The 25,351-nt window shown below is 39.5% G+C and overlaps 1 protein-coding gene across 1 annotated transcript; it reads right to left on the bottom strand.

The window, feature by feature from the left end:
* Positions 1-411: 411 nt before the first annotated feature.
* On the bottom strand, positions 412-24,884 carry pdgfd (platelet derived growth factor d). Its single transcript, XM_085916559.1, has 7 exons — positions 24,595-24,884; positions 9,253-9,442; positions 8,431-8,608; positions 5,632-5,685; positions 4,495-4,705; positions 2,139-2,356; positions 412-1,426 (listed from the first exon to the last, which is right to left on the bottom strand). The coding sequence occupies exons 1-7, from the start codon at positions 24,713-24,715 to the stop codon at positions 1,292-1,294; spliced, it is 1,107 nt and encodes a 368-aa protein (XP_085772685.1). The 5' UTR covers positions 24,716-24,884; the 3' UTR covers positions 412-1,291.
* Between the last annotated feature and the right edge of the window lie 467 nt (positions 24,885-25,351).

Here is a 25,351-nt window from a genome sequence, read left to right as displayed (position 1 = left end):
ACTTCTTCAGCCCTTAGACAAAAACACTTCACAAAGTCACACACGCTCACTCACAAAAATAGCATCATTGTAACTGGCAAAAAAGTATGCTTTAAAGTGCTGATTACAAGGCTGCGTGTGTAGGAAACTGATCCTTGGCAAATAAAAATGCAAACATGAGCAGGTTAACTGAAGGTGAAAATGGTAGAAAATTAGAAGTGGCTCACAATTTACAGCTTAATAATCTTTAACTTTTCAGTGAGGTCTTTCGAAGATGTTTAAGTGTGCCTGTTGGAATTTTGGCCCAATTATGTGTAAGAATATTTGTGAGGTCACTGAAAGGTCCTGGAATTGCAAGCTAAATTATAGTTCGTCCCAAAGGAGCGTGATGAAATTGAAGTCAAGGCTCTCGAATGGTTTGTCCAAATAAAATCCATTTATCCCTGCCTTTATTTATTTTTTATGCATTGAGGCACAGTTATGCTGTTAAAAAATAGTCTTCATAGGATTATCAGTTAAGATTCAGGATGGATGCAAATCCTTTTTCATTAATGACTGTCCCACTGTTGCCCGTATGATGTTATGAAGAATTATCCGGTAGCATTTGCCAGGTGTCTGTCTTCCCGACTTCTTTCCTTTCTGTCGATCCCTTTCTTCTGGGATGTTTTTCAGGTCTGAGGGTGCATGGTGTTAGCAGAATTACCGGTTAGCGACTTGAATTCCCGGAATGCTCAGAAAACCGGGCAGAGTGCAATAGCCTGTGCCAATATCTGTGATGTGTTTGGTACTGAACGATAGGAGAGAATGTGTGTGTGCGCGTGTGTGTATGTGTGTGTGTTAAAAGACACATTGGGGAAGAAACAAAAGGGAGGGAACACAGTACAGACAGTGAAGGACAAAGGGATGTTGGAATTCTTGTAGACAGGAATGTGCACAAAACAAAGACGGGCTATGTGGAAAATCAGAAGGGTGGGGAATTCCGTATTATAAATAACTGCTTTTTTAGCCTTTAGTTTAGAATGACCGTCAGCTTGAATTCACATACCCCCATCCGCCCCGCCCCGCCCCCATACCTTCTTTGCCAGCGGCAGAAGACATCTGAAAATTCACTTAACTCATGCAATCAAATGTATTTGCATTACTTCAAGTTGAGTTTCACGATTATTCCTCTGGCGTACTTACTGTTACGTAAAGTGTGCATCATCTGTCAAATAATTTCTCCTGTGCATTTACTGCATAGCTGGTTGCATAAAAAAAGTTCAAGGCAAAATGGCAGAAGGTGTCCAACAATTTAAGAGTTTGTGTCAATATCTCAGCGAGGAGGCTGCGAGGGACAGGCACATTCACACTTGTCGTGATGTGTGAGGAATATCTCATCGATGACCCAGCGCACCCTTGTCCTGCGATGGCGCTGGTACAGAGTGGTCTCCGGGGCGTACTTGAGCACCTGGAAGAGACAGGGGCAATAGGTTGAGACAGCTCAGGACTTTAAACTATTTCCTGCCTGGCCATAAGCTTTGTGGTCCCTGAAGTCTGAAGCTCCACTTCTTTTTCATTCCTCACCCATGTTTGCATCATGTCTGTATGTTTTGTGCATTGGCACTGTCCTTGTCAGTTTTAAATTGATGGGGTTTTCAGGCTTCTTTTTTTTTTATATTTGCTGCAGGAAGTGATAGAAAAATAAAGCTTCACATTTTTTAAACCCACAAAAGGAAAAGAAGAGGAAATCTAAAGGGATGGAAAAAGTGTTTCACAAATTAACTGTTGATTTGGGACCTGTTGAGTACAATCAGTCTGACTCGCTTCAGATGTCTTCACTCTTTTTGAGCTAGTTGCCCAAACCTTTTTTTTCTGTCCTTTTTTTTTGGGTTGAGAATGTCTCTATGGTCAACTGATAACTTGAACTTGAGTTGACATGGAACTAAAAGGGTAATTTCGAGTCTTTGTTGACTTATAATGCATGCGCTTGGAATCTAAGTGGCAGATGTAACCACTTTTCTGCAGTGCTGCCATTATATGTTGTACACATATTTAAATCAAGCCCCTAAACTAGAAAATATCTCATCAATCTCCTTGTATTATTATCAAAATAATAACACCAAAATTAATAAATACATATTGTGAATTATAGCAATGAGTCTTCATTATTTGTGACCCACCTCATGTAGTTTGAGTGTTGTCTTCGAGGCCTGACAGGTGCAGCCGGTATTCCAGTTATTTGTGCCGCATCCACAGTTGCCGCCACAGCGCTTGACCAGCATGCACCGAGGGAAGAAGACGGCGTTGGTAGCCCTAAGCTCCTCACGCAGGTTGACAGAGTAGTTGCGAGGGGTGCAGCTGTACCGCTTTACGTCATCGTAGAGGCGATCCAGGTCAACTAGACAGTGACGGAGAACATTGTCATGAAATCTACCGCTCTGTAATCTTTCCATGAGTCTTTGGGAATTCATTTTACAATGCATACACTAATGAACGATTGATTCACGTTTCAGAGAAGAGCATTTTTCGCAGCATCGTCGGAAGTAATGGAGTAACATTAGGAGTAATTCAGTGGAACCTTGCTTCATATATTTAATTTGTTCCAACTGAGGTAATGATGGAAAAACCAGAAAGTATAGCAAGACAGTATCTTCTCTGAAATAAGGTGGCTCGAGAAACACGCGTCATGTAAAAGATGGGGACGGAGAACAGCAATCATGGCCAGATTGTCTTCTTAACAAGGGTCAAAGTAAACTGGGTAATCATCACCCCACTCTCACCCGTAAGCGTGGTGATTACACATATGGACTATTTATAGGTTGGCTGATTTAACCCATTGTTGTGCATATCTGTTGGTTGCAGATGACGAACCAAAATTGTAGAAAATGGCATCTTCAGCAAAGAAACAAAAATAAAAAATTCATCAGCCCACAATTGTTGTTGCACTGAGCACTTAACATTTAACATTGATGAAATATTTGCATTTTGTCTGAAACTTTTTTCAATTCTATGCAGCCCTAAATACTTGACTCTGCATGCCTTAGCTGTAGTCCTATTCAGGGTACAGGCTAGATAACACTTGAATCAAGGTTTCTTTTAACGAGGTTGATATAACTGAAATCACAATCTTGGCAGGATGTAAGTGCCCAATTGAAATGATGAAGAAAGAAAGCATTTAGTGGATTGAGCAGAACTGCTGGACTGAATCTCAAACAGATATCTGGCATGAATCATAATACATCCTTGCAGATGCTATTTGTTTAGAATGCATCCTCATTACACCAAACAAGTGAAATGATCATGGTACATACTACTACTAAAAAAACAAAGAGCACAATAGGTTTGGTACTCATTCATGCGCGCTGTCACGAATAGGTTTATCAATCAAAAACAAAAAATACAGACACAAGTTTTTTTATTCATACTAATAGACTGGACCTGAAAGCAAATTCTTGGCAATGCAATTCTAAATTAAGAACATACGTAAGAGCAATTTATATAACCTTGCTATTTGTATCCTTAATCTTAAAGGTGTCAGAATATGGACGATTTAATTGGGGAAATTAGCCACCGGTGGCTTTCCACAAATTATTTGCAGTCTGGACACCGAGTGGTGAATATTTCCTCCACTGGAAAGTCTCTGAGTTGACAAAATGTCACTGGCATTAATTGACTGTCTTTTTTTTTTTAAACAGGTTGTAAAAGTAACTAAATATATAGTAACCAAAGATGTACTCAGCATTTCAGAGATTGTTATGAGAATGTGACAGGTGGAAGTTGAGAGTGGTTTAGAATAACGCTGGCACTGCAAAGTACACTGAATCAGTGGATCAATGACCCCAATGGCTACTGTGAATATTCACTCGCTTGAAGTACTAGTTAATAAGGTTATTTAGGAGTTTGGTAACTGGGGTCATTTATAACATTTAAGCAATATTTAGATAAAAAAGAACCACTAATAAAACCAACAATATTTATTGGTTTAGCTAGTTTAGCTTCTGATCTGTCAGTTAATAAACATATGCGTAAACCTGTTGACTAGTATTTTTTGGAGTGCCAGAGAAAGATTAGAAAGCGTAAGAATAGTTAGCAATTACTTTATATATTATTTTGCTTGTATGTGGCCTAATATCCAATTGGAATTAAAACTCATTCAATTGTAATTATGATCTGTCTTTGTGTCTTCAAGGTAACAAAGGAAAATTGAAAACTAATCCATTATTGCTGGCCAAGTAAGGATGTGTGTGACTTAATGAAAACAAAGCTAAGCTGCTGACTCGAGCACATTTCTGCTTCAGTGCACAAGCTGAATTTCCAATTAGAGTGAGGTGCTATGTCGTATCAACGACCTGCGGCGACTACACCTCTGAGGGGCTGCAATATGTGTTCCCCACCGTATGGGACAATCATCAGGTAACAGTAACTGTACACACGCATTGGTAAAAATTGATTTGTTGTCTCGCTTAAACATTTACCGATGTTTGTGTGATTTTATTTGAAATAAATAGCACACATATATAGATATATAAAACATACCTTTGTTATGCCTGCTTGCCAGATGATAAGCCCTGGATCTATAATGAATATGTGTTTGTGTGTAAATGCTGTCCAGGTCCTGTTTCCAAGTGTCCGGATTCAGGGATCTCAGAAGCTGTTCCACAGTGTCAAAGGCAGCAATGGTTCGGTCCAGGTCATCTAATGAGAGCGGTACCTCAGTGACTGCTGCCGGTCCCACAGCACTGCGATCCTACGAATCAAATTCAGAATAACAAAATGATTCCATTCTAGTTATACGCTCGGTCAATGATTGACATTGAGTTTGATGTTTAATGCAACACATATGACCATGAGAACCCAAACCTTAAATGACAAAAGCAGATCATGCAAGATATTTGTATTCTACTGTGTTTACATCCATGTGTATGTCGAGAAATATTTATTTGTCTAGTTAACTGAAATACTTCTCACTAAGTGTGCACACAGTGTCTATAGAAAACATGTTGAGTACTAAAACTGGGGCAAACCGTGCACATGCACATTCTATGTAGGAGTGATAACATAACATGCTGATTATGTCTACGCCCCCACATGGGCGGTTCATGCAGAAAAAGTGCCATCCGCAACAATGCAGACTAATTATTATGATTTCATACATCGCTGACCACAGATCGCTTACGCAGAGACGTACACAAATTACAGGGATTAAATGTACTTAAAATACATTAGTCTAAGAAAGCATGACATTTTACATCTCATGTCATGTATAATGTATGCAGTATGGTGTATATGCATGATCGAATGTGTGCATGTAATATGTGGCTGGGCCTTGGTCCATACAAATGGGCACTATGTCATAACAATTATTAATGTGACCATTAATTATTTGTATTTCTTTGTGCTTGTAAAAAGTACAATGAGCTAGGGGTGAATGGGTGACAAACTGTATGTTTTGGGAAGTGTGGTTTCAACTAACACAGATTAGATGATAAACTATTATTTATTTATAAATTCAAATATTGGAATTAAAAAGAATGCTAAGAATGAGCCTTTTCAAAGCTACGAAATTAAATGGACATGTTGGTAACCAGTCCTTTCGCTTTATTAGTTAGAATTGCCTTACAATGCAAATGTCTATTGACTTTTCTAGTCAGGATTTTCCCATGTAGGACTCACCGACGTGGTGACAACCTCCCAGTTGGTTTGGGATGCAGGCAGAGGGGTGTCAGGCTAGAGGAAAGAAATGCAGCAATAAGGGATTCGTTTTTTAATTGATTCTCTAAAGTTTCTATTACTAGTACATTTCAATGTGATTCTATTGCAGGAGCACTCAAACAGAAATCTTAAATGGCTGAAAATCATTCAGTGGGTTAAAGATTCATTCGGTGAAGTCAGACAGACCTCATACGATAATACTGCAATCAAAATATAATGTCCTTTCCATTCATTATCATAAGAATATGAGCAAAAAAACATTTTGATGAGAACTATTGAAATACATGATTGTATTTACTAAATACTTTATTTTAAAAAATAGCTGCAGTGCTAGTCATGTGAGATTTTTTATTTTTGAGTTCCTGTGATCGCAGACGACAAGTACCAATCAGCTAACACGTACCATAGCAAGTGTAAAATGACTCTCCTGTGACATGTGTAAAACGTGTCAGGCAACCACCAATTCAATCACTTTCAGTCTCTGACACACTAATTCACATTTTCTATGACCTCCATCTCTTGAAGTCTTTAATAGCATTTCCGGAGCAGATGGGAAATTTCCCGTTTGACAAACCAAAGTCCTATTGTGATTGTTTACATCTGCAAATGTTAAACAGAAAACTCTGGCATATGGCTTTTTTTATGATTCGTACATGCTTCTCGACCAGCTGTGTAAATGACGTCTGAGGCGTTTTTCTAAGAGTGCGTGCAAGCCAGTTTACAAAACCTGCTTTTCATCTCCTTTTAAGGTGAAATGTATCATGTCATCCACATCTGGGCCACTTTGATCTTTCCAAAAAGTTGGAAATAGGGATCAAACACAACACTTATTTTCATCTGAAGTCAAGAAATAGCACCTGACTGTAAAATAAAAAAGCCTTTCTTTTTCAATGTAGCTTCATTGGCCAATATTGGCCACAGAAAAATACAGCAATATTGTAGGTGGCAATAGGGCACTTCCTTATTTACAGAAGCAGTCGAGTAGTAGGGACACCAGGGAGCTGCCCTTTTCGACCTCCATTTGGTACAATCGGACAGTGAGACAGTTGAGGATTAAGTGCATCCTAGATGGCCACGAAGACCCCGAGATTTCACTGTCGACATTTAGCTCACATAACCGGTTATCTAGAGGACACTGACAATAGAAAAAAAAACAACACTTAAATTTCTTTCAGTGACTCATTGCCATCTTGTTTTCAATTTAATTGCAAACACAATCTTCAGTGAGTTTGTTTCTACTCCTGCAAAGTCAACCGCACGCCTCATGTGCATTGAATTCAAAGATAATGAGAGCAGTCACTAAATTTAGCTAGAAATCAAATTGGCTGTGTTCACTCCCTCAACGGCGCAAACAATCTGCACATTGCACTAGACCTATTTTCTAATTTCTGTGTTGTTCCCTGAATACAGAATACACAGAGAACACAATAAGCTGTGTGCGTCTTGACTTAGTCCATGCTCTATTCTGTATTCTATTCTGTCTCCTTCTACCTTCCTCTTTGAGTGCAGGCATTTAAGTCATTAGCTAACTTGCCGATACCATCTCAGACACCTGTTCTCTCTTTCCAGAGATGCGTCCTCCCACTGGCTGCCTGGCCATCTCCTCCCTTTTATCAGTTTGACAGCTCTGAAGAGCACAAATTAGAGCTGCTAGCCACACAACTTCAGTCCAGCTGAAGAGAACTTCTGTACGCTATTAGTCAAACACAAACGAGGAATAGCACAAATGGGTGCAATTCATCAAGATTTGATGAGCATTTAGGAGCCGCCTATTGTCAACGGCAGCTTTTACGTCAAAATGAAAGAAGAATGAAAAGGAAAAAAAATTCTACAAATGCACTATTTCTCTCTGCAACTTGCATCGTAGCATCCATTTTCTTTTTTTTTTTCTTCTTCAGATAAAAAGCAGTGTTCAGCCCCATCTGTGACATGAAAGGAAGCCAAGCAATACATAACTTAAAAAGACTTTCTGTGTCTCGACTGCAATTTCTCTTCCCCCTTTCACTGCGATTACAGGCTGAGGAACATCAGAAGTCCTCTCTTCCTTCTCAACTCTTCCCAACAAAATGACTCAGCTGATTTCCTTATTTGCTTATTTGACAAAAAGAAAATGTTCCTTTAGTAACATCTACAGCAACTTATCTCCATCAAACCGTCCACCCATCCCTCTTTTTTCCGCTGCTTTTTCTTTTCTTGAACACTGACACACGAGCCCAATTGGCCGGTAGTACGAATACCTAGACTTTCCCTCCTGTTAATCACTGGGCACAGACAGCAAACAACTAGTGTCCAAACCAGAACATGCTATCTTCACCCATGCAGAGATTCCAAAGTGCTACATTCAAAGTGCTGTACGAAAAGTAAAAATCAGAAAACGTAGTTTCTGCAATTATTTATTAGAAATACAGTGAACATGGAGTGGAATGAAAATATCCTTCAACTTTCTTCCGGTGCAAACTCTCGGAAGGCTTGTGTGTCTGCAGCCCCCCCTCAAGCTGACATCTCCCCATTCATGCGTATCAATATTTTGTGTATAGAGCAAAAACACAGAAAGAACATTTCATTTATCCTCAGGGGGCCCTAGTGGAGGGTTGTATCACATACAGTGTGAATGTTATTTCCCTGATTACCCATCTCAACAATGTCTATATCTCCGCGATAGAAAATTGAAGGAAATAGTATGAAAGACAAAGATCAAGCGAGATGTGACATCTACAAGTAACTCAGGACTTATATGTCAACTGCGTGTGCGTGTCTCACCAGATATGAATAGTAGACTTTGAATCCCGGCTTTGCGACAAAATAATTGTCAGATTTGAAGGTTATTTTGAGGATGTTAGATTTGGAGTTGAGACTAGGCGGTGCCTTCTGTCCACACCAGCGACCCCAAATGATAGTGCTGGTCTCTGATTGGTCCTCCACTTCAACAAAGTCATATCTGCAGTGAATAATAAAGACGAAGAGGACAACAAAACAAGTTGATGACGATGAAAAATGTAAGACTCGAGGCTGACACGTTGATTTCAGTGATACAGTTGGGTGCTTTGCTTTTTGTATAACACTCATAAATATCAGAGTCAAAGAAAATATTGAATTAGAGCCAAGAAATCAAATCAAAATGTGTGGATTTTGTGGGGTTCAGGAGCTTGTACTAAAATGTTACTGCGCTTATTAGACTGATTCCTTATGCACATTTTTAAGTGGAAGAATGATTGATATTGATTCTGCCCAATTCTTTTGGCATTCATTGATTTTTTTGGGGGTGAAGATGCCCATTTTCTTTATAAGATTAATTATGACCTTTCCTCCATGTTGTGGGGGAAATCTGCTACATTCCACCGTTCAATTCCTTCCAAATAATTATTGGATTCCCTTCTTCATCAGCAATAATTGTGTCTGGTTCTGTCTTACTGTTATCATAGCCATCGTTTTGACACATCCGCTTTTAGCTTCAATTTTGAACTGAGTCCTTCGTTTTCCGATTTCTGAAGATTCATTCAACCCCCCTTTTGAAGCAATATGCCGCAATAATCCAACCGCTCGGCTCTTATCCATCTCTTATATTTGTTGCGCTTGTGTTACCTGCACACGTTGTTCTCGGCCTCCTCCAAGCCAAAATGACTGTCAAATTCCAGGTGTATCCGGCTTCCCGCCGGTGACACCAGAGTCCATGACAAAAGCAGATTGCGTGGATACGAGTTGGGGAAGCGTGGGCTATTGATGACTCCACCCGGCGGTGTAACGGTGATGTTGTCCTCTTTTCGGTATACATCTGTGATGAGACATTTGTTGTCTGTTAGCTCATATAAACAAATGAGTGAGTTCTTTTTATTCAAAAATTACACTGTAATATAAACAAGTACGGCAATGGTATTGATTATGATAGTGATTTGTTGTTGCACCTCACAGATGAATCCTGCTGTTTTGCCCACAATGTGTTGATTAAAACAAGGCTGTCAGCCTTCGGCTCTCAAATTGATGATCTCAAAACAATATTGTTCACCACTGCTATTTTCTACAGATATATTTATGGTAAGTTTATTGCTCTTGGTGCAGAAAGCACTTTACTTTTTGTTCCCAAACGAGGTATTTATTATGGCTGTGTAGGCAGATTAATATCCTTAATAAATGAGGAATACCTGGTGAACACACAAACACACGCATAGTCTGAAGGTCAAGCAGCATGCTGAGGTGAGCTGACAGGGCTGTTTTTTTTCTGACTTGTGTGGATTTTGTGAAGAGGTAGATGAATGTATAATCAAGGCTGTGCAGTTTGCACCCCAGAATGATGATGATGATGAAGCTTTGGCCTTCACTTCTACGCCTTTCTCATTCAGCTCCCGCTTAAGAATTTTATTTTCTTCACTATGTTGTTTTATTGATCAATTTATTAAGGAGGTCACCACCACAATCTGTTTGTATCATTAAAGCTTAAATATGGAGATGCTCTTGCTTTTTACGCAATAGCAAATGTCTGACTCTGTAGTTCTATTTGCTCATAAAAATGCTTAGTTGTCAGGATCTTTTCCCCTCTACGGTTAGTGAGGGACACATCCGTGTGCGTGTGCATGTTTGTAAGGTTGTCGGTTAATGTGGTGTCAGGCCACTTTCATTTTCACTCTTGTCTGCTGCACTGCAGGTTACAGTAAACTACTGGCAGGTTGAAGTAGACATAAATAGAGCAGTGAAAACCTTTTTTTTTTTCCTGTTTGACATGTCCCATGTTTTTCCTTTAATTTTTGGGTGGGTGAGAAGGCAAATCCCTATTTTTTGTAAAAAAATAAATAAATAAATAAATAAATGGATATCCACAGTCTTGTAGAACATTTTGGGTTCAGAAAAAAAATAGATATTTTTATTTAATATACTGATTTTGAGTATTCACACTCCCTCACAAATAACTGGCTTCCATTGTATAGTTTGAGTTGTTTTGGGTTGTAATATCAACATTCATCACTAGATGGCAGACATAGCATGTGCTATACTACAAAGTAATGTAATAAGAGATATATTAAGAGCATTTCTGTTGCTCATATCTCGTTTTTTTGTAAGATATTTGGGTAGGAAGTGTGTGGTCCTTTGTGCCGCCCCAAAAGCAAAGATGAAAAATTGTAGCTCTTTCCATCATTAGCTTGCCCATCCCTGGTCTATTTTGATTTTTATTTGTACATACTGTTTCCCAAAACGTTTTATTTTCATGTGTGGCAGGATGGAGGTGGGTAGTTTCGCACGAATGAAACTTGTCTCTCCCACCTTCATTGCTGGGGTGTGATGTTCTTCATACTGTAGCACTGAGGTCTATTTCTGATCCAAGTGCCAATCACACTCTTACAACAGTTTAGTAGAAAATGAAAACTAAAAATAAGAGTGGTAACGTTTATGTGAGCGTGTGTGAAAGTTCAACTTGTGTTAAACCTTTAACATGGTTTTCAGCATAGAAGTGGTTTTAAATTATTGGGATTGATTTGGATTGAAATTTTCTCAGCAAGTCAGTGGATGATTGTTTTGCCTTTGTCATTATATGCATTATAGATTATTTGTTTTCCTTGCTGTGCTCATCCATGTCTTGAATATTTATTCATCTGTATTTTGTTGTGTTATGTAAAACATGTCCAATTAGCAGCATAGGTGATGCCATCCGCTGTGTGGTACAATAGGTGGTTGTGCATAACGTACATCTGTTCACTGCTCTGCAGTACGTACTGTTTGCATGACATTGTGTTTTTTTGCAAAGTCTGGTTGCTGACGCGCAACACTGTGCTTGCACTCACAGACAATTTCCACCCAGAGAGAAATGAATGTCCAAACCTTTTTTCCATCTGGCAAAATGATAGCTCAAGGCCTGTGTGCATGCATTGATTATCAAGGCCTAGTATGCTGGCTCCACTGTTTTGCCACTCACTCATGAAAAATCATCTTTAAATATTCTCTCTTGCTTCTAAGTCACGCTTTCAAAAGCACAGAGGCATGAAAGAGAAACACACACATGGGTCCTTGGGGTGGACACTACATGCCATAAGTGTCATCTTTGGTCACCATTGGCCTCCCACCCAACATCTCTTCTTCTGAGATGTTGGGTTCATTCTCATTTTCCCTATTATAGCAAAATGAATTCGAATGAAAAACACAGTGCAAAAAACTAGAACAAATTAATGATCACATCTGAAAACACCATAATATCAATGTCTTACTTCTCTGATCAGTTGTTCAGTTTAATTTCTACAGGGCTTTAACAGTTAACAATAACCAAAACGTATTAGGAGAACAGATGGCAAACGGTGGAATAGAACACATCTTGAGGAACATAGAGTCAAGAAAAAAATGTTTTAAGTAACAAAATTATTCCAGAAGGGAAGTGCATGTTGGAAGAAAGCCAATGTGGGCACAACCAGTGCATTAGACATGAGAAGAAACTATTCAACTGTGAATCACTTGTGTCAGGGCAGATGGGGTGTGGAGATGTATGATTCATAGCAATGCCAGGACTATATACAGTTCACATGATTATAGAAATGTGCATGTGCATAATGGTCCTTCAGATGGACACTGCATGGCTCCCATGTTTGCTTTGAGTTTGACTGAATTATTGCAGAGTGAAATCAAGGTGTTAAGGTGATTGTTACATGTTGATGGATTTCAAGTGATAGTTTCTTTGCATCAGATTAAGACAAATGAGCAATGTAACCAGCACTGACATTCTGGTGATACCAAATGTTGATGAGTAATTCATAAAAAAAAATTAAAAAAAATTCATCAGCAACAATCAAATGTACATTAAATGTTTGTGATGTGCACACATGCATATCACATGCTTACTATTTTCAAATACCACCAAAACAATCATTCTCATCAATCTTTTTGACATACTAAAACAACAAATATCAAGACTCTTACTGCCTGATTCACTAAGATCCCAAATAGTGGGCATGTGTGTGCATATTCACTGTAACATTGCACCGCCTCAACCTTTAGCTATGGGAGGGCAATTGTTTTGAAAGCAACATTGTTATATGATTCAGCTTCCTTTTGTTACATTACGTGTTTGTTTGAAATTGAAACTTTAATGATCTACTTTTTTGTTGATTTGTTTTGTTAATCGTTGTGCTTGATTTATTTTGCCACTGCATTTTAAATATGATATGCAACAATTACAAATCCTGCACAAAAAGTACATTCATGCAAGGGATTAAAAAAAGAGAAAAGTTTAGATATACATATATTTTCACAGTTTGAGTGAATATATCTTATGAAGCATCCAGCCCCCACAATCATGATAATACCACTTATCCATTCATCAAGAAGTAGCATAACAATTGACAATTTGTTTTCATAACTTTGTAATTGACCATGGGAAGGTTTATCCTTTACTGAGTGACAATTACGTTGTATACATCATAGACTTTCTAGCATAGCAGAAACATCAAATATTTGTTTGAACATGTGTGTGTGAGAGCGTGTGTATCATTGTGTGCGTGTGCGCGTGTCTGTTCCCCTGAAGGCAGACAAAGGGATGTCCTGTGACACAGACAGAATAGGTTAGATAAACAGCAGCGGATCAAAACACTGTTGACTCAGGACACTCGCAGACAGATTTACTGAAGGCCTTTCCTTTTTTTTTTGCTGGGGCAGATGAGGCAATGAGGCCTCGGCAAAAAGAGGAGAAGACTTCAAGGGTGTTTTTGTCAAATACAAATCGCTAAAATAAGAATTTGTGGTCACACGGCACAAGAAGGCAAATTTATTCAGTGCCATACTTCGTTTAAAGTGATTGTTTTACATTTGTGGTTACTGGTAATGTAAAGATATATGATGCTGTTGTGTGTGCAGATGGCCCAGATTTGATTTCCAATCAGCACCACATTCGTCTACCCGGCAACTGCCAAATCTTACTCTTTTTTTTAAATTTTATATCCTCGACTTTTTGATATGTGTGAAAGTGCCCCAGCTAATAATTGCTGTAAATTGTTCGATCAAGTACAGTTTAATAGAGACTTGGTCGATATGCTTCTCACAGATCAAAAATAAGTCAAAGGTTTGGTAAAAATGAGGAAGATTACAAATGTCAAAGACTACCATTTCCCAGGTATGCTGGCTAGTCAATATTTTAAGTAATAGCCAGAGAGGTTATTTCTGGTAAACTTGAACTGCAGCCAAAGGACATATTTTGCAAGCAAGATCAATACAATCTCATAAACTGCTGAACTATGCCTTGCTAACTGGCCGACTGCCTCTGAAGGCTTCCCTTGGCACAGTCCAGGAGCAGCATGACAAATGATATGCCGTCTTTTCACATCAGATGATGATAAACAAACAAACTGCAGCCTCACGCTGACAGATGGGAACAAAACAGAATGAACACTACAAGATACAAAAACTGAGAAAATCTGACCTGGCTGGGGTGAAGGACAATCTGAAACAGGGCGAATGATATGAGTCAGAACGGAGGTGTGAAAAGGAAAGAAGAGGTGCTAAGGGTAAGAGAAAGTTTAAAAACTCATGAGCACGAGAAACGTGTAAATTGCTGAGTAACAAAATTCACAAACACTCACGAGCTCTCAAACCATTAGATAAGCTACACCAAAGAACATGTCTAAGACTCATGAATAAGCAATGGTACAATCTGCTTTGTTAGCGCATGTGTGTGTGTCTGTGAAGCTGTGTCACTTCTTGGCGGTTGTTTTTGTTCACTTCAATGTCAAAAGGGAGAGGAGAGATGTTGCTGAAAAATGACTCTCAATGCATTTAAATGATTCAGGAGCATTTTATCTGCTCCTCATATCTTCACAAGTGTGTCTCAGTGGTCCCTTGAATAGCATTAGCATCCACTTCGCAGCCTCTTTGGCAACTGTGATCCCCAAAATTGTTGTTGGTTTCATTCTTGATTAAATAATGGATACAATTTATTGAAGGTAATTAACAAGATGAGTAGTATAATCTTGACAGGTTGTGTTTTTTGCTTTTTTTCCCAACTGTTCAGCTGTTATAACTACGATCAAAATAACGTCATACCTACTGTGCTTTGACATATAACCGTTTAACACCTTGGCTAAGCTAAGTGAATAATGCAAAGGACTAACACTTGCAGAGTCAGCACTGCGGATAGATAGATCTTTAGAGACACTGTGGCAGAACGATGTGAGCAGCCGCATTTCAAACACACATTTGTACCATCACTGATATCAAAAAGTATTTTTAAGTATTCATTCATTCATTCATTCATTCATTCATTCATTCGTTCATTCATTTATTTATTTATTTATTTATTTATTTATTTATTTACTTATTATGCTGTGTTTTTATTATGTATTGTGAGAGGCATTTCATTTCCATTGTTGTATTGCAATGACAATGAAGACATTCAAAATAAATACAAAAAACGAATGTGTACTTATAATATTGAAACTACAGACCCGGAATATTTATTTATTTATTTATTTATTTATTTATTTATTTATTTATTTATTTATAATTTTTTTATTTTTTTATTTACTTATTATGCTGTGTTTTTATTATGTATTGTGAGAGGCATTTCATTTCCATTGTTGTATTGCAATGACAATGAAGACATTCAAAATAAATACAAAAACGAATGTGTACATATAATATTGAAACTACAGACCCGGGATGCAGTAAAGTAGTTAAAGTAGCTTGTACACGATGTCCATGATCAATGGGCATTGTGTGTTATTCAGTACATTTTTGTCAATTTGTATTGATGGGACAGGACAGGATGGGAGAAACTCAGCCACGTCCAACATGATTTGTGTGGTCTAGTGCGAGTATGCTGCAACACTTGATACACTAGTACTTTGCTCCTGCTGACAGTTACTGCAGTTTAAACTGTAACATTAAGGAGGACAATCAATAATTCCCGCAGTGCACAACACACACTAGCACACTCATGCACCACGCACACAAGCATACATCATGTGCAATGTGCACATTGTAAAACAGTTCCTTTAAGTCTTGAATTGTTTCTGCTGTTAATATTTTCATTCATGTTCTATAGTGCTTATCTACACTCTCTCTTGCCACCTGACTGTGTGTGTGTTGTGTGTGTGCGTGCGTATGTGTGTAAGGCACATCTGGGTTAACACACATTTTTGCAAGCCCATTCTCTCTAAGGGCAAGTTGAAAGATGTTTGCTAGATGCACGTTTGCTCCGTTACAGAGCAGATGCTTATGTTTTGACAGAAGTCCCGCTCTCTGACTCCCATCAGATGTGTGTACGTGCGTGTCAGTCCTCTGACTGCCAGCCGGTATCTGACCTATCCACCGCTGGGGTCGCTTATCTCGCTGAAGGCTCAACATCAACATCCACCTACTCCTCCTCATCTTCAATTCTACTTCTGTCTGTTAACTAGTCTGTCATCATTTTTCACCCTTTCCCCCTCGACATCTCACAAGCAGACTTTTACTGTCCTCCCCACCTCCCACTTCCTTCCAGCATCCTTCATACTGTATGTCTCCTCTTCTCATGCCGGCACTTGCAATGCTCCCATTCTCCCTGCGCTGCTCACCAACTTCTGAGAGAGTTAACCATGAGCTGAAACCAAGAGAAAGGAGGCTAATGAAGACCAGAGGAGGAAGAAATAGAGTGGAGGGAGAAAGATGGAGAAATGCTCGGATACACAAATGGGGAATGTGGGAAAATTGTGGAGAAGCGGCTGACATTCAGAGAGAGGAAGATAAAAAGCATTTGACAGAGGGAAAGAATCTCTCTCATTTGTGTCACTGTCAGAGCACCATTGTCAAAATAACAAAGACATAGCACTCACTAAGTATCGGAGGATTTGTCAAAGTCCCCGTCTTGCATGCGCAACACACGCATAAGACACACGGCATAAATACACAAAGTGTTCATCTCTTTCCTTCAGCAGGGGCCAATCTCCTGGGGCTTCTGCTCTCATTTTTCTGCAGTGTCACTTCTGGCATTTGCCACATGTCTAACCCTCGCTTAGCCCAGCTACCTCATTTCTTTCTGCTTCCTTTTTAGCAGCCAGACAAACCATTCGGCTCTATTGTGCTTTTTGAGAAACCTTTTCTATTTTCTACCTTTTCATAGTCTATTTGTAGAGATACAAATATTTGCCACTTGGTTGTATATACCTCCGGTCACTACGTCTTTGACAATGCTCAGCGTAATTGTGTTCCATCTTGTCTCTTATTATACAGAACCATCCACGAATCTGGGATTGGGTTGTGGGGCCAGCAGCTTTTGCAAGGAAGGTCAAACTTCCATTTCCCAAGCCACTGTCAAGCGATTCCCAAGCCAAATGGGAGAAATATCTCCAGCTTGTCCAGAGTTATTCCGCAGCCTCCTCCTGGTGGGACATGACCAGAACACCTCACGAGGGAGGTGAGATCAAATGCCCAAATCACTTCAACTGCCTGGTGGAGGGTCAGCGACTCTGCTTTGAGCCTCTCTCAGGGACAGTTTCTCACCCTAAAGCACTGGTGTCAAACTCAAGGCCCAGGGGCCAGATACGACCCCCCACATCACTTTATGTGGCCCGTGAAGACAAATTGTGCATCAAATTCATGTGTCACTACTAGAATTACAAATTGTCTTCACTTTTCATCGTATCTTTTTTCTTTAAAGATTTGACCAGTTTTTATTCGTCTGATTTGAAAACGAGTTTTGTGTCAGTTTGTTTTGTAGCTTTTACTGTATACTCATACATTTATTTGGGTCGACAGTCATAATGGCCCTCCGAAAGACGCTATGACTACAATGCAAAAAAATGACTTTGACAGCCCTGCCCGAAAGGGAGAGCCTGCGGACACCCTGGGGAGGAAACCTTTACCTCACACGAGTTTCTGTTTCTCTTTGTTAATCCAAAAAGACAGCTGAGATTGTTTACAACTGTCAAAATCAAGTTAATACATAAAAATCTTGTCTACAGTTTAATAGTAACAGCATGGCTCTCTGCTCAGCCTAAATAGCATCTGAATGGCTTCAGCGGAGATCCTTTTAATTTCCCCCTGCATTCCCTTCGGAGAACCTGTTCCACCTTGCCAGAGGGCTATCAATGTAATTAACACACCAGCTGCAACTACAGTGGCATTGTAATGAACCCGTTAGTTTTATGAAGCAAAGCCATTTAAAATGCTTCTGCCAGCACCCTGTCTGTCGTTGGGCGCATTACGAAAAAACATCATGCTTCTACTTTTCATGTGTGAGCCGTCTGTGGTAATTTGACCCTGAAAGTATTTTGGAATCATATTGATCATTCAACGAATTATTATGATTATTTTATCAAGGAGGATACGGTCAATGATAGTGCAGTGGCTCGCAAGGCTGACTTTCTTTCATACAGGCAGCGTGGGATTAATTGGCCGATGGTGCGGTTGTACGTCTGACAGATTGGCAAGCAATCACATGCCCGTGACCTTGAACAGGATAGTTTTATGTTCTATAGTCACTGGTTGGTTCCTGTTTGTAGCATTTTGATAAACTGTCCCTCATTTCAAACTCAGGACACATTTCCTCAGGTCATCAAATCACAAATGAATTTCCTTTGCCATCTAGCCGTCCCTCTGCTGTACAATACTTTCTCCTGTTTCCATCTTGTCTTTCATAAGCTGGTTTTATGACCTCCATGGCTTTGCAACTTTCCCATTCTGCGGCTCTTTCCTTATGGCCTTAATCCTCGATTTCCACATCCAATTTAGCTGCTCCACTCTGTTTTCTACATCAGTCAGGCATTTCAGCCAAGACTATACTCTCCTCCTGAATTAATAAATGTCCCTTACTGCTTCACCTTTTCCCCTTATACGCAGCTCTCGCAGCATCGGCAAGAATATGAATACGGGTGTCATGGCTAATGAATGCAATTAGGGATGCACCAATACCACATTTTTGTATATTTTAGTATTTTCATTTGATTACTTGCCGATATTGAAAAACCATTACAATGCCTTTATGTCTTGGAATTGGAGTTGTCGTTATCATTTGTCAATTATGGCTCAGTGAAGCCCCTTGAAACTGAAGTAGCGTTTTATCACACTGTCTGTCTTACTTCTCTGACATGCCGCACGGCTGCGGCTTTGTGATGGAAGTGGTTGGCTTGGCCAGATCTCAGCAGCATGCAGCGGAGCACCAAGCAGACTATGAATTGCAGACAGCTAAAAGTGATGATATCTATATTTATTGAAGTACCATATCTCCACATGGTTGACATGGCTTCTATCTCAGGCGGGTAAAGTGGTATCGGCTTTTATGTATCGGTGCAATACTTATAACGAAGTGGAAAGTGATAAATAATACGTAGGACACATCTGTAAATGTAACGAAATATAGTAATGATAATAATAATGAAGCAAGATTGTAGGAAACAATCAACCGGGGGGAAAAGAGGCAGCCAGTTTATCTATCTTAAGGAATGAACACTCAATAATAATCGCAGACTGGTTATGATGAAGTGAGTGAAATTGACACAAAATATTATTTTGATATGTTTTGAAATCTAAATCCAAGAAAGCACAAGGTCTAAAGAATTTCATCTTTCAGAATATCATTTGGGTCATTCACTGCTACTTAAGATAAATTTGAGTCAGGCGACGAGGGAGTCACTTTGGGGGCAGACGACTGTAGACTTTCAATCTGCGATTTTTCTGCTATGACTCATCATCCCTTTTCATCATATCCTCTGATCAGAAGCCGGTGGGTGAGCCAGGGAGAGGTACCTCACCTTTTATACTGGGTCCATTTGGCTTCCTCTGCGTTCCCTTTTTTTTTTAATGCTGACAGGATAGAAAAGTGAGGGGACAACTCCTCTGGCTCTTTTAACTTGGCATATCTCTTCTTAAACACCTTCCCTCTCCAACCTCTGCAATCCCTCTCTACACTATCACTGCGTTCCTTCCACCCACTACCTCCACCTGACAGCAGCAGGAGTATCAAGCACCACCTTCCTCTGTTGGCCTTTCAAGACCTCATCACACGCTTGCCTCTGTCAGTTGCTGCACAGAAACATGCACACACCCTCCCATCAGACCGTTCAGAAGGTTACCACCCTATTTTCCTTTTGCAGGCGAGGGAGAATAAAATATTTTTGGTGGGGCTGCTTTGGCTTGTGTTATGTGTGTGGCAAGTGTTTATTAGGGGATTCCTTAGAAGGGAGATCCTGCAATTGTGTTTGCTTATGAGTGTGTCCACTTGGGAGGATGTGAAGTAGTTCAATGTCCGGTGTCTTGTGACTCACCAATTCCAATAACCTCAATGACACTTCTCCCCGCTCCCACCCTTTAGTTTCATATTGTGACATGTGGAAACGCTTTGCGGCTGCTTTTGAAACAGTGATGAATTTGACGCAAACACGTCATGGCTCTGCAATGATGCCAATCGAAAACATCCCTCAAAGCTTTGAGACATTACGCTATGGACAATTCATCACTTTATTCAATTGTAATGAGTCAAAAAAATTACCATATGTCATGGACCTTGAGGTGAGATCATGACATTTGTTTAAAGGTCAAGAACTCATGTTCAAATTGACATTCTCTTACTCTAAGCCCTTGTAAAGCATGGCCTGCGATTCTGTTCGTGACACAGAAAATGAAAAGATTTGCCAAGCAAAGGAAAATGCCAAATCATAGCCGAGTTACAAAATTGATCCTCGAGATTGTTTTGTCAAATGCAAAGATATTTCTATTAGGCATTATGTTTGGATACCCTTGCTCAAACATATTTTGACACTTAGAAATGTGTGTGTGTGTGTGTGTGTGTGTGTGTGTGTGTGTGTGTGTGTGTGTGTGTGTGTGTGTGTGTGTGTGTGTGTGTATGCACATTATTAAAGTTCTTTGAAGTAGTAAAGGACTATGACAGCATATTCTCTGATATCATGCCAAGACAGTACGATAGGGCACATGCTAAAGCTGCATGTTTGCACATGTGGATGTAACATACTCAGCAGCTTGTCTATGTACTGTTGAGCAATGTAACTACATGAGAGTCAAACTATAAGAAACAATTCTTAGTCCTGTGATGATCCAGTGTTGCTGTACACCACTGAAATCTACAACAGTGATAACTTGAATTGGCTCAAATTCACCTGTGCAAGTGTCCAATTGGTGCATCATGACTAATTTGGGCCTCCTTCAGTGTAAGTCTATTGACAGGGGGTCAATTGAAATGGTTAAAATTATGTCTCTCCGGACTTGTTTTTCCAACAGCCAAATAACATGGTAATTCATTCCATTAAAATGTTAGCTGTTCCTAGTCATGACCATGGGGAAAATGATTGGGCACAGACTGTCATTGTTAAACTTTCTTTGTAGCCAGCTCCTTTATTCATTTCTATACAACTTGCAGACAGCTTCATTTCTTTAACACCTGTGCTAACCCTTTTTCCTTCTTCCCACGTGGCCCTTAAAAAAAGCCACACATGCACACTACACAACAGAGTCTAACTGGTAGGACAACACTCAAACATAACTGGTTCATTCATTACGTAAAAATCCCAGAAATGTATTGTTAAAAGTGAAACTGTATCCCTCGGTTTAGATTCAAGGTCAATTTACATCGACCTGACTTTTGCACTTATGTGTCCTCCCCCAGACACAATGTTAATTGATAGCATAACTTTAGACCAGGCTTGTGGCTGTGTGTTCATCTTTTCTTCATCTTTTTATGACCATGAGCCTGCAGTCTCATGTCCTTATATGGGTATGGTGTTAGCTGAGCTGGCACATACTTGAAGTTTACAAGGAAATTAAAAGGCCTGTAGTAAACCCCCAAAAAATCTTGGTCAACTTTTTAGAGGTCAGAATCTTCGACCATCCGATTGGCATAAATAAATCGCCATTATCTCTAGATTAATTACATCAGTTACAGTGCACTGTATGCTCTCTACCAACACCCTCCACAACGTTGACGGACCTCAAACTCGACAATTGTATCCGTGATGTCATGTTTCCATTTTTGTGTGATAGGAGGCTTCATATACAGACTGATTCGAGCAGAACTGCCGCTAGAGGACCCTGTTTCAAAGGTGGCACTGGGATGCGCCTAAAATTAAACACAACAATAATATCGTCACTGGCCTCTTTACTAACTAAAAATGGATAACGCACCGCTCAGTATTCGTTTTTCAAAAAGGAAACTTGAGGTAATTTAGCGAGAACAGAATCCATTGCAGCATCCATGCCACAGATGTCAAACTCAAGGCCCGGGGGCCAGATACGGCCCGCCACATCATTGTATGAGGCCCGTGAAGACAAATTGTGCATCAAATGTGTGTGTCATTACTAGAATTGCACTTTTAATATCTTTTTTTAACATATATGACCAGTTTTTACTCGTCTGATTTGAAAACGAGTTGTCAGTTTGTTTTGGAGCTTTTACTGTATGAGGTGCTTATACATTTATTTGGATTGACAGTCATAATGACCCTCCGAAAGAAGCTATGACTACAATGCGGTCCGCGAAAAAAAAGAGTTTGACACCCCTGGTCCATGCATTTGTACATCGGTGTCGCCATATTTGTTCTCCCCGGCCTTCTTGTTTTGGTCAAAACCGAACATGACATAAATCCCTCACAGATGTTTTTTTTTAAGTATGCATTTAAGAATAAGAGAGGTTTATTTCCTTTGTGCAGATTATTTGGTTTGTTCACGAGTCCTGTGCATGCCTTTCTGTGACATTGTTTGGCACCTTATAAGAGCTCAGAGAGATGACAGGGTAAAAGCTGAAACAGATGGAAGAAGATGGGAGGATAAAGAAAGAAATGAGAACAGGGAAGATTGAAGGAAGAGGATCTGGGAAGATGGAGTGATATGCAGTCAAGCGTATACTGATAAGACAGCGCTGAGAGAGGAAAGCTACTGATAAGAAAGATGGCAGAATAGCAGAAATCAGAAAACTATAACTGGACTTTATGAAAGACAATATTGGAAAAGAAGTTGCGTTTGGTACGGCAGTCAAGTCTGACATGACACTTCATTAGTAGAAGCTAATTTATCCCCACCTTAAGCTTCAATTACAAAGTCTAGGTCTCAATTTTGTATGTTATTGTATGCAACTTGAATCAACGCATTTTTTAAATTTTTCTTTGAGAAAATATTGTTCTTATTTATGGAATTCACTTCATTTTCTGAAGGTCACCACACCCCTGACTATTGTTTTGTTTAAAGAAAATGACAAAAATAATAAAGAAATAATAATAATAATAATAAAATCTCTGTTTAAATTGAAAATATGTTTTAAAACTTTACTTGCTTATTAACGTATTTATTTGAAAGTAACTGAACATTTAAAACCACACCTCTGAGAAAAATTCGCAACAGGCGTCCACTTGGACTTGTATGATGTTGGCGGTGTCTCGGGAAGAAAAACAAATGTCTCTAACATCATCACTGGGACTTTCCAATTCGTAGAGGAGTCAGCATGGTATCAAATACATGCAGCATGACTTTTTGTTCTTCTTTTATTCAACTACTATTTAATACAATGCAAAATTTAATAGGACTATAGGCAAAACAAAGAATGAAAGAACATTGCTCCATAAAAGTGAAGCTCTGCTTAACACAGCAGTGCATTATAAACTATGTGGACCCTTTTGATATCAGATTAAAGGAAAACTCCCACCATTTCACTTCCATAACAATCTAACCTAGAGGGGAAGACAAGACGTGGTTGAAAGCTGATGTTTAACATGTTTTAACCACAGTACTTGAAGGCGTGTGAAGTAGAGGGCACAATGATGTCTTCACATTGTTTACATTTTTAGAGCGCATTAGTCTTTCTGCTGTTGCTTGCTCCCATACTTGTGAAATGCCTTTATGCACCAAAGTAAATTAGAAAATGTGAAAATCCATAACTCTAGGGCTTTTCCTAATGCAAGACTAAGTGGAGAGCACCGAGTGCAGAAGCCATGCAAATGGTTCCATGTTTCTTCATAAACACACCGGAGGCCTCGGGGCTCTTGTCCAGGTATGAATCTAAAACAGAGGTATTTTCATTTATCCCTGCCAAAAGCGACCCTGCAGCTGTCTGTGTGCCTCTGTGTCTTTAATAAAATGGACCATACACTAACTGTAGACAGGGATGACATAAAAAACAAGCATGTGCACCTGCAGGAAGTAAGAATCAGGGAGGCAAGACTCATGAGACAGTGACAGTGTTTGTTTGAGGTGACAAATAAGCACTTGACCTCATTTTCACGTCTTTCTCATAATCTGTTGAACACTAATCTTCAATCACAACATCAGCCTTTCAATCAAAGAGTCAGAGACATTTTGTGGGTATTTGACACAATTTCCTGCATGGGGAGAATGAATGATCAATTATGTCACTGTAAATATTTTGAAATGAATGGTAAGATATATTATATAAGATATATTCTGAACCTGTATTTTGTCAGCGTACTAGTGAGCAGAATAATGCTGCCTGAAAGACAGTGTGGACCTTTTTTGTTCCGTTAGGTCAAACTACAATTAATTGGCAATCTGTCAGAAATGCCAATCATCAATTATTATTTTCAGATCAAAAAATTGATACAAATGTATGCCATACTTTTAAATTAATTGTCATTCCTAATACCACCAGCTACAGGAAATCATAAATACTTCATCATAGATATAAGGCTAGGTAAACAAAGATGAACAGAAAGGCTGCCTGGCCACTTCAGGAAACAGAGGTAGGCAGGGAAAGTCATTCGAGCATATTTTTTTTTATATCTAAAAAAAAAAGTACTAGTATGCTCTTTGTCGTCACTGGTTAAAAAAAAAATCAGTGCGCAAGTAGGATAATAAAGGTGCACTAGTGAAGCAACAGTGTCTCCAATAGCGGTGCCACTTTTGGCCTAGCATTGACAGCAAGGGTTTCAAATTCACTTATGATTTTCTATAAGTCAATAACATATTTTGCGTGATAAGCTACAGAAACAATCAGCAGAACAAAGAATAAAAAAGTAATCTTACCGTCTCTCCTGAAGTTGCCCCGTATGACTTTGACCATGGAAACCTGAGCTCTCACAACTACTCCTGCGTCCAGCAACAATAAAAGCGCCACGCACATTTGGAAAACTACCGCTCCACTCATGACAATAAACTCGTGGGGGGAAAAAAATCAATTACTTGTCCAAATCTCCACACTGAACAGTTACCTAGACCTGCAGTACTCGCTCCAAGCATCGAAAGTGAAAATTTCCATCCACTTGTTGACGCGTGGCGCGCGCACAAAAAACGCACAGAGATTCACGCACGTTGTGCTGATCCAAAACCTATTCACCTCCTCGGATGATGAAGCACACAAGGCACTTGGACTAAGTGCAGGTGGAGTGTAATATAGTTCCCGTCATGGTCACACAAGCGAGCTTAGGCGCCCGACGTCTTATCGCGCCTAAAGCAGTGAATTCAGTCTAGTATCGGAGAAATATCCTGCATAGTTTACAGCGCCTTTGGAGCTTCTGTCTGTCTGCACGCAACCGGCGCGCGTCAAACTTCAGCCAACTCAGTTGGGGCGCGCGCACAATTGTTTGCGTGTCATTGTGTTGTTAGGAGTCTGCACGGGAGTGCTGCGAGATCGGGAAGTCATTGACACTGATGAATGACACAATTTGCGTTCTATGCTCTGTCGATACATCTGAACCGTAATTCAATCAGGAATAAAATTAAAACATAAAAAAAAACTATCTATCTATCTATCTATCTATCTATCTATCTATCTATCTATCTA

Source organism: Syngnathus leptorhynchus, chromosome 7 (genome assembly GCF_054491065.1).
Source record: "Syngnathus leptorhynchus isolate UIUO chromosome 7, UIUO_Slep, whole genome shotgun sequence".
NCBI classification, from domain to species: Eukaryota; Metazoa; Chordata; class Actinopteri; order Syngnathiformes; family Syngnathidae; genus Syngnathus; species Syngnathus leptorhynchus.
This window is presented reverse-complemented; position numbering and strand designations above follow the sequence as displayed.